At 36.1% G+C, this 14,628-nt stretch overlaps 1 protein-coding gene and 1 pseudogene across 1 annotated transcript; both read right to left on the bottom strand.

Annotated features, from left to right (window-relative positions):
- Nucleotides 1-3,703: 3,703 nt before the first annotated feature.
- Nucleotides 3,704-9,778, bottom strand: LOC134387647 (olfactory receptor 7C2-like; annotated as a pseudogene).
- Nucleotides 9,779-10,243: 465 nt separating this feature from the next.
- LOC134387646 (olfactory receptor 7A10-like) lies at nt 10,244-11,098 on the bottom strand. The gene is made up of 2 exons (XM_063110050.1): nt 10,744-11,098; nt 10,244-10,458 (listed from the first exon to the last, which is right to left on the bottom strand). Exons 1-2 carry the CDS (start codon nt 11,096-11,098, stop codon nt 10,244-10,246), a joined length of 570 nt encoding a protein of 189 aa, XP_062966120.1.
- Between the last annotated feature and the right edge of the window lie 3,530 nt (nt 11,099-14,628).

Below are 14,628 nucleotides of genomic sequence, written 5' to 3'. Positions count from 1 at the left end.
TATTCATATTTCTAGTATTCTTATGTTGATGTCTAGTCTTCTGGCGGATCTGTTGCTTCTTCTATTATTCTGAGGTGTTTTTTGAGGAGTATGACTTCCTACTACAGATTTGTTACACATTTCCTGTTGTGTGGGGTGTTTTAGTTTTTGTTCCAGATGGACTGAGTAGTATCAATAGTTCTGAGTAAACTCAGTTTTTGAAGGTAGACTCAGTAATTCTGGGTAGACTTAGTAGTTCTGGTGGATGCTAGCAGCTACATCTGTGTCTGGGATTTTGCAGGTGGCACATTCAGGTGGGTTGGGACATGTGGGTGGGTGAATACATGGGTGTGGATGGGTGGGTAGGGCTCCATGGGGGGGTAGGTTACCAGGCTCACATGGGTGGGTAGGGCTACATGTACAGCTGAGGTGGCTGGAGCACAAGGAAGGCTAGATGGCTGGACCCACATGACTTGGTGAGGCCACATGGGTAGCTGGACAAGAGTTCCCCAGCAGGTTGGTGGGGCTGTGCATGTGGCTGGGTTTTAGGGTCACATGGGCAGCCAGGGCCATGCAGGTGGCTGGAAAGCTGGAGCTGCATATGTGCTTAGTGCTGAGCTGGTGACATGGGCCATGTTGTGGGGTGTGCTGTGCAGGAGGAATTCCTGTGCAGGGAGAAGGACCATGGCTCTGGGACTAGACAATGGCACAGGCAACAATGGTGGTGGTCGGGGTGAGCTGGGTCAGGGGGAAGAGGGGGGTTACTACTGGGAAATGCTCACAGCTGAGCAGATTCTTTTTGTTACAAGGGAATTCCTTCTGGCTGATCCTGGTGTTGGAGACATGGTGGTGCCCAAAGCAACATACCTCTTTCTCTTCTACCCCACCCTACTTTGTTTTTGTGCACCACAGGGATCTCACTGGGCTCCCAGTGCCCTCCCACACTCTCCCACTGATGCTTTATCCTGTACTTAGGTTTTCATTCCTTGCTCTGGTCCCTTTCTCAGGGAGGGTCATGCATTGGGCACCTCTAGCCCAACATCTTGCCCCACTCTCCTTTTTTTTTTCTTAGTCTAGCTAATGGTTTGTCAATTTTGTTTATCCTTTCAAAAACCAACTTATCATTATGTTGATCTTTTGTGTAGGTTTTTTGAGTTACTATTTCATTTATTTTTGCTTAGATTTTAAATATTTCTTTTTATCTACCTATTTTGGGATTGCTTTGTTCTTGCTTTTTTATTTCCTTGAGGTGTATTGTTAGGTTGTTGATTTGAAATCTTCCTGTTTTTCTGATGTAGGTTTTTATTGCTACAAACATTCCTCTTAATACCTCCTTGGCTATATCCCATACACTTCAGTAAGATGTGTTTCAATCTTCATTTGTTTCAAGGAATGTTTTGATTTCCTGCCTAAGTTCTTCTTTGACCCATTGATTGTTTGGGATTATATTGTTTAGTTTCCATGAATCTATACAATTTCAAATGTTTCACTGATTAGTATTTCTAGTTTTATTTTATATTGGTCTGAAAATATACTTGATATGATTTCAATTTTAAAAATTTGCTAGGACTTGTTTTGAAGCCTAACCTGTGGTTTATGCTGGAAAACAATGCATGTCCTGATGAGAGGAATTCTGTAGCTGTTATATGAAATAGTCTGTAAATGCCCATCAAGTCCATTTAGTTTATAGTGCAGTTTAAATACAATGTTTCTTTGTTTATTTTTTGTCAAAATGATCTGTCTTCCAACTTTTTTACTGAGTTTTACTTGTTGAAATATGTGTAAAGTTACTGTTTCTGGGTGCATCAAATTATTCCTCCAAATTGGTAAAGGATGATGAAAAATGATTACATTGTATAATGTTGAGTGCACTAATTATCTTGATTTGAACATCACATATTGTACTCTGTACCCCAAAGATATGTAAAATCAATTATGTTTCAATTAAAAAAAATACCAAATTATTCCTCTAACTCATCTCATCCTCCTTGTTTTGACTTCATTGCATATAATTCATAAACATTTGATGTCAGCAGGGTTATGAAATTCCTCATGTCTCTTTCTTCCCCTGTTTGAATTTGGTTTTGTTTCTAAATATTTATTCATTATTTCTCAACTGACAAATAAAAGTTTAACATATTTCTTATTATAAAATGATGTTTTGAAATATGTGTACATTCTGGAGTGGCTACATGCAGTTCATTTACATATTCATTACCTCAAATACTCATCATTTCTGGTGTAAACACACTTAAAATCTATTGCCTTAGCAATTTTCAGGAATGAACTATATTGGGAGGGGAAGGGGGAAGAGGAAACTAGGAAAGTTTGGCAAACCGGTACTAAATCACAATTAGATAGGAGAAATAAGTTCTGGTGTTCTATTGCACAGCAGAATGGTTATGGTTAACATTAGGTTTTGCATGTCATGTAATAGAGGAGAGGTTTTTGAATGCTCTTGGTACAAGGAAATGATAAACGCATGAGGTGATAGAAACCCTAATTACCCAGACCCAGTTATTATACACATACATATGTATCAAAACATCAGATTGTACCACAGAAATATGTACAATTATAATGTGTCAATTAAAAATTTTATAAAAGAAAAATTCACTACATTGCTATTAACTGTAGTCACTATCTTAGTTGATGTGCCCTGCTATATATAAAAAACAAACAAATCAATAGAAATAAAAAGACATAACAATCACAATAATTCCTTGAAGTTGTTAAAACAACAGCTATGATGTAGATAGGGGTGGGAAAGGGGGTAGATGGAGCAGGGAAAGGAGGAATTGGTAAAGAGCCACAAAAATCAACTCTATTGTATAACGATAGATAAAAACATAAATTAAAAAAAACCCAATACCTGAGACTGGGTAATTTTTAGTGAACACAAACTTGTATAAAATGCTTAAACAGTGCTGGCATATACTGAATGTTGTTACTATTAATTTCAATATTAGTATCTTCGAATTTCTTTTCTAGCTCTAAAATTTAAAAAAAATTACTTTATTATTTCATTGTATGTGTTTACTAGGTACAGATGGTTATTTGAATACATGTATATATTTTATAATCATCTAACCACATTTTTCTGGTCCGAGTCTTATATTTAACCAACCATCTGTCTATTTTTCACTCTATTTGAGAAATATTCACTGAGCCTAAACTTCTTATCAAGAACTGTACTAAGCATCATGGTTGCAAAGATGGATGAGATATAGTTCTCAAATTCCAATATTCATATTGGGTAGAAGTAAAAAAATTCAATAAAGTCACTGTGTCTGAAATAAAAGTGAATCGAATGAAAAGGAAGGAAATCTTTGAGTTAATTTTGATCACATAACATCAGAAAACATCTTTGTAAGTGAGTTACCAGGGAAACATTTCTAACGTAGGTATACATCCCATCACTTCTGAGGATTTATGTTAAACATGTAAGATTTGATTTACTTAAAAAACACAAGATTATTACTGAAGGTAATAGGGAAAATGGCAGGTTTTATTTATAAAAGGTTAAAACTACTGGTTAGAAAGTGAATACTGTGATCCAATATAGAACTTTATAAACAATAGCTAAAGCAGGAAATAACCCACAGGAAAAGGCAAAGAAAAAATTTCTTTGCAGATGTATTCAAAATATTGGATGGAGGATGCCAGGCTTTCTGGTCCTCAGTATTGCATGTAATGTTATTCACGAGAGTCCTGCAATGGCCCTTCAAGGAGCTTTGCTGTGGAGTCTCCTCAGAGCCCCTTTCATGTTCCTGTTCCTCAGACTGTAGATGAAGGGGTTCAGCATGGGGGTGACCATGGTGTACATCACCGAGGACATCATACTTGCACTAGAGGACCATGCGGCTGCAGAACTGAGGTAGACCCCAAGGCTTGTGCCATAGAACAAGGAGATCACTGAGAGGTGAGACCCACAGGTGGAAAAGGCTTTGCACTTGCCACTGGCTGATGCAACTCTCAGGGTGTAGAAGAAAATCTGAGAGTAAGAGAAAAGGATCCCAGACAGAGGGAAAACACCTAAGACAATGGACAAAAAGAATGTCACTATGTTATTGATGAGTGTGTTAGAACAGGCGAGCTCCAGGACTTCGGGAAAGTCACAAAAAAAGCTTGGGATGTCCATGTTTGTGCAGAAGGACAGCCTGAAAGTGCTCAAGGTCTCAAGCAGGGAGCCCAGGGCACTCAAGATCCAGAACCCCAGAGCCAGCAGCCTACAGAGCCAGGTGTTCATGATGACCATGTAGTGCAGAGGGTGACAGATGGCCTCAAATCAGTTGTAGTCCTTCATTGTCAGGATTAAACTGTGCAGACATCCAAACACAATGAAAAAATATATCTGGCTGAGGCAGCCTGCAAAGCTGATAACTTTGCTCTGTGTCTGCACATTCACCAGCATGTTTGGGATGGTGATGGCAGTGAAACAGATGTCAGGAAAGGACAGGTTGGAGAGGAAGAAGTACATGGGGTGTGCAGGTGGGAGTCTGAGATACTGGTCAGGATTATGAATAGGTTCCCGAGTACTGAGACCAGGTACATGGAGAGGAACAGCCCAAAGAAGAGGGACTGCTGGTCAGAGTCCCCTGTGAATCCCAGGAGGAGAAAGTTCTTATCTCCTGTTTGTTTTCCTTCTTCCAAGGGGTTTCTGGGTTTGCTCAGAGTGAGGGAAAAAAAGCAACGCAAAATTCACTTCAAATAAACCTTCTCTAGAATGAGAGCAATATCCTTTATTTAAACCCAGGGGATTCAAGAAGTCATCCATTTTGGCTAACCACTGGATCCTATTGTGGACAAGTTGTAGCTACTATCACTACCTGGAAAGATTGTCTCTAGGTCAGTGGTCTCAAATTGTGGTCCCTGGAACAGCAACATCAGATCACCTGGAAAGTTGTTAGAAAAGTGTATCGTCAGGCCCTGGTGGGTGCAGCTGGCACTCTGTGATTTAACAAGCCCTTTTGGGAATTCTGAGGCACACACAGTTTGAACACCACCACTGCAGTGCTCGCCCACATTCCTAAGCAGTGCTCCCTCCCCCAGCATCCCTGGGGTTGTTCTTGCCCTTTCTGCCTAATGCATGGTGGAAGGAAAATTCCCTAATTCTAGGCAGATCTTTCAATCATTGGAAGATTGTTGTTATAGTGCTGAGTCTCTGTAATGTAGATTAGTTATATCCTCTGGACCTTGCATGCTGCTTCTGCTAAAAATGATTAATAACCACTATTATTATGAATCACTGTTTCTGTTTCAATTTTATTACCAATTTCTTTATATACCCTTAAGGAAAATGAAATTTGTCAGTGTCGAAATCCTAGAGTTTTTAAATATAGCAGTGAATCCTCTGTACATTTTTCATTTTCTGATTCTCATCATATTAAAATAATCCACCCAAAGGAAATGGCTATTTAAAAGTTTCACATTTTTGGACATTTTTTTTCTTTCTAAGATTTTTAAGAAAAAATAACGTTTGGATTGATTTTAATTTTATATGTTTTTTTCTTTTAGGATTATGTGTAAATAGCCTCTCTCAGTTATTAAAAATTACAGTATTTCCTTATTCACATTCTTGTAACTGATTATCTGTGTCATAACTGTTAAGTAGGCTGTCAAATCTTTTGTTTTATACGTTTAATTTTCTATCCTCATAATATGCTTAAAATTTGAGTAGAGAAACTCATCTATTCTTAGTTCTATCTTTCATAATATTACTTCTCTTTCCATTTATTCTCACATGTGAACTATAGAATCACCTATCCTCCTTAGAAGAAAAATAGCATCTTAATTTTACTGGAGATTCCATTAAAATTATAAACTAATTTGGAATAAAGCGGACATATTTATTCTGTTCAGACTCCCATTCAAATAACCAGGCATTTTCCTCTAGATATTTCAATCATATATGAATAAACTTCCCTGCAGTTTTTTAAAATATAGAATACATTCATTCCTTGTGAATAGTATTTTAGTGTATCTTAGATTTAATGTTATTATGAATGATATTTTTCCACATTATCTTTGTCATTGCTGTTATATTATGAAAGATTTTGATTTTTACAAATTGATGAGGGGTGATGTTACTTTTCTGGTGTTTTTTATTAATTTCATAATTTTATATTTATGTATTTTGTCATCATAATATTAATTAATAACATTTATTTCTATTCTTTGTCTTTTTCATTGGTTTGAAATTTCAAAACCCCATTAAAATTTATGATGAGCTGGAATTCTTATTTTTATTTTTTTTCCCCCCTAAGGGAATAACCCTAGAGTTTCATACTTTAATATTATGCTCATCACGATGAAAATATATGATTCTTTTATCATGTTAACTTGTATTTATTTCTGGACACTTTTGAGGGTCTAAGAAAAGGGTAGGAATAAGTGTTCAATGACTATATTGAAAAAATAATGTTAAATCTTATCTACATATTTGTAAATAAATTTCAAACATGAAATGTAGAACAGGGGACTACATTAGCTGTCTATAGGAAATTTAATTAAATATGTACATATTATAAATTTATGCATAGATATGTATAACCTTTCAAAGTAATTTTTTCCTTTGAAACTAAAAGTCGTTGGTAGAAATAACAGAAGAAAAGATCAATAATTGCAACCATAAATTAAACTCCTGAAATAAAAATAGTTCCATGCAGAAAATTAGAATGTAATAATAATCTATTTGTGTGATAAAAGTTAATAACTTTAATCTCTAAAATCTTAATTATAACTCATAGACAGAATAATGCATTGCTGGGAAAAAGGCATAGAAATATTAAAGATCCATGTGAAGCAATGTAAAAATTGTTTAAAAATTTTTTCATTCTTACTATTAATCTAAGAATGTACTATTAAAATGAAGATACCCTTTTCAATGAGGGAATTAAGATGTCTCTTTTTTTTTTTGGTTAAAAATGCAAAATTCCATCATGCGGAAAGAGAAATATTTCAGATACTGCTAATAAAAGGCTCTTGGTCTCCTTTTCGGGGCTGGAGAAATTAAATCAGCATATAGATTTTTTAAACTACACACATAATTGCACAGGAAAAATTATCTTCAACAAAGTACACCAAAATATGAACAAGGATCATCTTTGAGTGGTAACATTAATGTTGAGTTTTAGATTCATTTTCTAGCATATTTTTCAATAATTGCAAGTGAATACCTATGTAGTGTATCCTCATGAAATAAAAATCTCAAAATTTGAAGATATCAAAAATAAAAGTTTTACAAAACAAAGAGTTAAAGCAGAAATTAGCAGGTAAAGATGAAAGCACACAGAAAAAAAAAGATAAATGCACTAAAAAGAAGAAAGACACTAGAACTGAAAAATAAATTTCAAAGCTAATTCTTACACATACACAATTGAATAGACAAAAATAGACAGAAGTCTAAGGGAAGAAATAATAAAAGTGAGAAAGAACAGAAATACCTAGATTTATGAATGACAAAAATGCACACAGAGATGTGTTCAACTTCTATAGATGATATTACTTGTAAGTTCATGTTAAAAGGATTAATATCTTCAAAAACAAACTTATTTCTGAAAAGATGTGTGTCCAAAGTTCATTCAGGAGGGAGGGTAACACATCAGTAACCAAGGAAGAAATTAAATGAACAGCAAAACTTACCTAGAGAAATGCACGGGTGGACCCCTGTGCCAGGAGCAATAGCAGAATTCTCCTTTAAGTATTAAAGAAGAAAATTAAGTTAATTATCAGTAATTGTTTATTTGTGCCCTGGAAGTTCCAATCAATGAAATACAAGGAGAAAAAGAAATGAAACCTAAGTGTTGAAAAGGCAACATAACATTGTTTTCAGATGATGGCTGCAGGTGGTGAGTTGGTGGCCGGAAACCTATTGCATCTGAGCATATTAGTAAGACAGTTGATACAAAACAAATACAGAAAGAACTGTAGTCATTCTAATGTGGCATTCAGTGGCATGTAGTACCTTCAGAAGGTTTTGTAAAAATTGCATCTCTCTAGTTCCAAACACTTTCATCACTATGGGACCTCTGTCCTCTCTTTGCAACTTTTCTATAAATATAAATTATTGAAAATAAAATCAACAAAACGTGGGTACAAGAGGAAAAGGATAGCATTCCTATGAACGTTTGAATCTCTAAGAAAATAGATGGTGATCATTTCAAATTTTAACAAAAATATAAAACTCCTGGAACAAGGGCAGGAAACTTGTAAATTCTCCACAAATGAGAGTAATAATAACTATAATTTACTATGGAACTCCATAAGTCAAGCACTTGTGGTATGCTTTATATACCTTAGCCTATATTATCATCATCAGTATACATTTTTTTGGTTTAACAAATAAAAATGTATGTACAGCAATGCAGGGATGATAATTAACATGAATAGGTGCCTACTCATTTTAGAGACTATTAAAAAATTCCCACACATGATCTCCTTTAATGTCATCCTAACATTAATTCTAAGGACTGGATAACACTGTTTTCTCCATTTTGCAAATGGGAAAATGAAGACAGGAATATTAAGTAAGCTCATGTCAGAAGATGCATGAAATGGGCTTGCGAGGGTTTACTATGTGGAACCACAGGAAATGGTTTTTAAGTGAACGAAGGAATGAATGAGTAAGACATTATAGATAAAAGAATACAGGAGCGTCTTTGATAGGGAAATATAGAAGCATTTGTAATGAATACAGGAAGTGACTAAGGTGATTGGGTACAAACTCTTGAGAGGTGCTGAGGACTAAGAGAAGGTCCATTTCTCAGGTAAGAGATCCTCAGAACTGTGTTCCAGAAGAGAGAGGAAGCAAGATGAGAGGAACCCGAGAGAAAGAGAAGTAGAGAGTGACACAGGAATTCACTGTGTAGCATGCTTTGAGTGGATGGACTCTCGTCAACACATTTTCACAGTTTTTACCACCGAAGCTTTTCCTCTGAGAGCTCTGCCTGTCTCCATGACTGTTTCCAACACCAGGTGCTTCAGTGGCGCTGCTGAGACTGCAGTTCCCTGGGTCCTTTCTTCCCTGGGTGACAGAAGCGGCATCAGACAGAAGTCCTCCGCAAGGGTCCAGTCGACCTCCCTCCTTCCTGCAACAGTTGAGTCACAGGCAGGAGGAGTGAGGGGCTTATTTCCTATTTCTTATGCCTCAGAGGTTGAATTCTCATGAAATTAATGGTTCCATGTTACTCTATTCTCTGAGCAGTTTGGTTCCCATGAGTGAGGGAGTCAAAATGGGAAAGAATTTATTTTCTGCTATTTTTCTATCCTTGGAAGCATCTTGGAAACCAGAGGTGTTTATCCTTCTCTCCAGGGCTTTTTGCTCACAGTATTCTTTTCTCCCTGGGTCTGACTTACATGGCCCATTGTTTTCCTCTGTGAGCATTTTCTAAATGTTTGACACGGTCTTTTGTTTGTTTGTTTTTGTCTATGAAAGGCATGAGCAGGCACGTTCTAAAAGACCATTTGAGTCCCTGCATCCTAACTTGCAGTTGTGAAACGGGACCACACATGACTCCAAACAAAACTATTCCGATGACTTTGCCACAACTTCTATTCCTGAAGATGCAAAGTATCCACGTCTTTTACAATGTGACTGTGAAGCTCCTCAGAATTACATGTAGAGTCTGTTTGTCCACCTTTGAATCTGAGCTAAACTTAAGATTTTTTACTTGCTTTGGCCTGTAGAATATCATGGAAGTGAGAGTGTGCCTGAAATACTCTGTGCAGAAAATAGAATAAGTGCTGTGGACACTGAGCAATACCAGAACAGGATCTCAATGGCAGCATCAAATCCCATGACCAGCTATTAAACACCCTAGTGTGTTAAAGTCGATATTATCAGAAAGATAATTCAGGGCAGTGGTGTAGAAATGAATGATAGACATGAAATTGAAAAGCTGTGGTGTCAGATATTTTTCTACAATAGGATTTTATAAATGGCCTTAGTTGATAAGTATAGTTTATCCCATAAAACTAGTGTAACTGTGTCACTATATGAGAAACATGGGAATCTCCGACTTGTTTGTGATCCAACAATAGGAATTACTTTGTGAGAGCAGAAAAATGATGGAGAAATGTTGTATATTTGACAGGGAAGAAGGCTTAATAAATGAAAATTGCTTACATTTTACAAAGCAGTCAAAATCAAAGAAATTGAAATGCCTGGATATAATAAAATGAGCAAGTTATACATCCATGATCTAACTAAATAAGAGCAATTTCTGGCTCTGAGGCTTTAATTTCTGCAATCAGGTGCACATCTTTAGCAACAGGACAACTGGCTCCTTTCTAGTTTCTGTCCCCAAAATTCCTTCAGTGTACTTTTTATGTCTTTATTCCTCAGACTGTAGATGAAGGGGTTCAGCATGGGTGTGACCACAGTGTACATCACCGAGGCTGTTGCGCTTGAGTGTGAGTTGTGTGTAGTAGCAGAACCAAGGTACACACCTAGGCTTGTGCCATAAAATAAGGAGACAACTGAGAGGTGAGATGCACAGGTGGAAAATGCTTTATACTTCCCCTGAGCTGATGAAATTCTGCATATGGAGGAAACTATCTTGGAGTAGGAGTAAAGGATACCAGCGAGGGGTCCCCCACCCAGCAGTGCTGCTGCAAAATACATCACCAGGTCATTAAGAAAGGTGTCAGAACAGGCAAGGTGGACAACCTCATTGAGTTCACAGAAAAAGTGGGGGATTTCCAAGTGTGTACAGAAGGACAGTCGCAACACCATTAAACTATGTAACAAGGATTGCAGGACACTCATGATCCAGGACACAAGAACCAGCAAAACACAGAGCCGGGGGTTCATGATGACCATGTAGTGCAGGGGTTGACAGATGGCCACAAACCGGTCATAAGCCATCACAGTCAGGAGGAAGTTGTCCAATCCAACAAAGTGTATGAAAAAGTACATCTGGGTGATGCAGCCTGTGTAAGTTATGACTTTGCTCTGTGTCTGTATATTCACCAGCATCTTTGGGATTGTGGTGGAGGTGAAACAGATGTCCACAAATGACAGGTTGGAGAGGAAGAAGTACATGGGCATGTGGAGGTGGGGGTCTGAGATGATGGCCAGGATGATGAGCAAGTTTCCGAACAAGGTCACCAGGTACATGGACAGGAACAGCCCAAAGAGGAAGGGTTGTAATTCTGGTTTTTCTAAAATTCCCAGAAGAAGAAATACTGAAATTTGTGTGTCATTCTCTGGTTTCATGTGGTGGAGGTGACTGCAAAAGAAAAAAATAAAAACAATGAAAAAAAAACAAAACAAAAGAAGAGATAGAAAAAGAACTTGAAACAAACATTCATTAATAACCTATCAGAAATGCTATCATTTATATTATATAATTAGGACACTAATCTCTGTATAAGTGTACCCATCTGTTCCACTTCAAATGATTCCTCACCCCATGTCTGATTAGGAATTCCCATCCCATGTTTACCCTTTTCCCAGGAGGTCATGTATTCAAAAATTTTAATAACTAATTTTTTCAAGCATTTGAGAAATACTCATTGGTTATTTTCCATGTTCCAGGCATTGTCTAAACCATGACTGAACAGTATAGAACAACATAAACTTCTACAGTAAAATATGTAGAAAGAATGAGAGCAAATAAAAATGTCATACATTATTTAGATGGTCATAAGTGCTATGAAGTAAAAGAAAGAAGGTAAAAAGGAGAGAGTGGATAAGAGGCGTTGTTTATTTTTTTTCCTGTACATTCAGGGAAGTTGAGCAGATGAGGTGACATCTGAATAAAGACCTCAAGGAAGACAAGAGAGGAGCCACATGGATATTTGGGAATATATGTGGCCAGCAGGGGGAATGTCCAGTGCAAACACCTATAGAAAGATGCTTTTTTTCAGATCTGAGGCCCACAAGGAAGCCAGTGTGGCAGGGGAATGAGCAAGAGGAGAGTGATGGGAAACGGTGTCAGAGAATGCTGAAGAATGAGGTGGCCTCACTGCTTTTGAAACTTAAAGACACATGAGGTCTTTCTCTCCAGATGTTGTTATGCTGGCACTGTAGTAAATTGGCTTAAATTGTCCTATGAATTTCAATGCATTCTCTATTTCCATAGTTGCTTTGAGTTTTGGCCTCTGTATTATGAGTCACTTTTTTGAACACATTGAGTCCAAGTCTCCTTGATGTGAAACCTCCTCTCACACCTAAAGGGACATACACACACCACAAAACACTCAGTATACACTTACACAGAGCATGTATACACATAAAGCAAATTTGTACTTCTGGGGACTTATCAATACCATATTCTTCTATCACCCAATAACATTTTAAAGAGGAATGGATGCCAGGCATGTTTTCATTATGAAATTATCTTTCTATTTTGATGTGACTATGTTCTGCCCTCTATTTAAAGAAACAAAAATTTTTAAAATATCTCCTTCATAAACACAGAGAAGGGATTTAAATAGAACTAATGGGGGAAAAAATCTAATAAGCTCAGATGTTTCCTGAGAGAACATGAAAAAGACAAGGCTTCCTTGGTTATGTCAACATCCAACTAAACTTACATCCCTTTAATACTCAGAAAAAGTAATAAAAGAGAAAAAAATAAGTTTGCCTAAAAACAAAAGTAATGCTATCTTTTTGGTGTCACAACATTTGTAGATTAAACAATCATATAGAAAGAATGAACAAAGGGAATAAGCTAAAATATCATGAAAGGAAATATAAGACGACAACCAGATTTGGTCATTTAGTGCATAAAATGGTAGAAGACTTTTTTGTCATTCTTCCTAGTCCACCTTGATTTTGACAATTGGTTTTTATATGGTCTGATAGTATCTAAGGCTGCCCATTCCTCACTTTTCTTGTGTGGAAATCTATTCTTTGGTATTCTTAGGTTTTGAGATTTGTTACATATTTCCTAACACATTCCATGGCACATTCTGTTCCTGGTTCTTGTCTTTGTCCAAAACGCAGTCTCCCTGACTTTGCTCTAAAATCCTGCACAGACATGACAATTCTATCCTTTTACACTGAAAAATATTCTTCATATAACTCATCGCTGGGGGCATGATACCATGCCCACATTTCTTTCTTTGTACTGTCTTCACCATTATAATTCAAGATCTAACTGAGCAGGGATTTCACCTGCTCTGTCCACCCTGTGAGTTCACAAAGGTACATGAATATGTATGCATTATATAGAAGTAAATGTTAAGGAAATGAGAAGTTGTGAGCTAAAAAGAATGGCAGGGGAATAAAACCAGGTGGTTTCAAAACAATGGTATTAACCAAATTGAAAGGTGCATCAATAAAGGAAAGATATAAAATAGCAATGATTTAATGATTCCAATATGGATTAATAATTAAATTTGCAAAGACCTATACATAAGAGAATATAACCCATAATTGAGTTAGAATCATCTAAAATTATAATTTATCTTACATAAAAGTATACAGATGAAATATGTTAATGAAATATAAAAGTGATCTTTAGTAAAATGATGAGGAAGAATGTCTTTCAATTGATGGTTGAAGGAAATGTAAATTGTAGAAATAGATTTAATCACAAAAGGAACAAAGGCACATTAAAGAACAAAAGAGAAGCAAAGATACATTGGAAATACATATAGAAGGTGATATATTGACTCAAATACTGCAGATGAACTTTGTATATTTAAAAAGCCATGAGGAAAAAACAATATAACTGAATGATAAATTTGACCACACAAAATTACAAACTTTTATACATTCTTGAGATAATCCACAAAAGAAACAGACAGTACACAGCAAAGGTGGTGAAAACTCCAATACTTTTCTTTTTTAATTTTGCATCTCACATTTCATTCTTTCTTTTGAAAAAATGTAAGATTGGCCCATGAGAAGTATACATATTTATGGGGTACAAGGTGATGTTTCCATACATGTATATATTGTGTAATGGTCAAATCAGGGTGATTAACATTTCTCTCAACTTGAACATTTATCCCTTCTTTGTTATGAGAATATTCAAAAACCTCTGCTATTTTGAAATATGTAATACATTATTGTTTAGTACAGTCATTCTACTATGCAATAGAACATCAGAACTTATTCCTTCTAACTGTAACTTACTTGTAACCATTTGTTACCCATTGAGCAACCCAATTCTTATATTTGAAAAATGCAATCAAAAACAGAAATAAAATCACTATACAAAAGCAAAGAACTCATACAGACAATTTGCAATAGACAAAGTAAATATCTAACAAATCCACAAATATATTCAGACTCAGAAGTAAGGTAATAATTGCAAGTAATCTTCATTAGTATACTTTAAAAAAACCTATTAAGTGATTTTTAAAAGTCTCCATATCTAGCATGAGGGTAGATAACTGCAAAATATGTGCCTCATGAACTGCTGGTACAAGGTGGTATGTGAGAGGAATCCATTGTTCTGGAACTTTCTCATCAATATGCAAGCATACACAAATATGTCCCATCTTCCACATAAAAATGAAATACCCTCACATCATAGTATATCTCTCCCCATCTAATACCCTATTTCTCTACTCCATGTAATTGCAAGTTTCCTTGGACACATGTATTTCTACTCGAACAATGTCATGCCTAAAATCCCCTCTTCTAACTAGACTGTCATTGCCATCTTTCAAATTTCAATAATGACGAGTGCA

This window comes from Cynocephalus volans, chromosome 10 (genome assembly GCF_027409185.1).
Source record: "Cynocephalus volans isolate mCynVol1 chromosome 10, mCynVol1.pri, whole genome shotgun sequence".
Lineage (NCBI taxonomy): Eukaryota > Metazoa > Chordata > Mammalia > Dermoptera > Cynocephalidae > Cynocephalus > Cynocephalus volans.
Note: the sequence above shows the minus strand (reverse complement) of the source record. Positions and strands in the feature narration are given on the sequence as shown.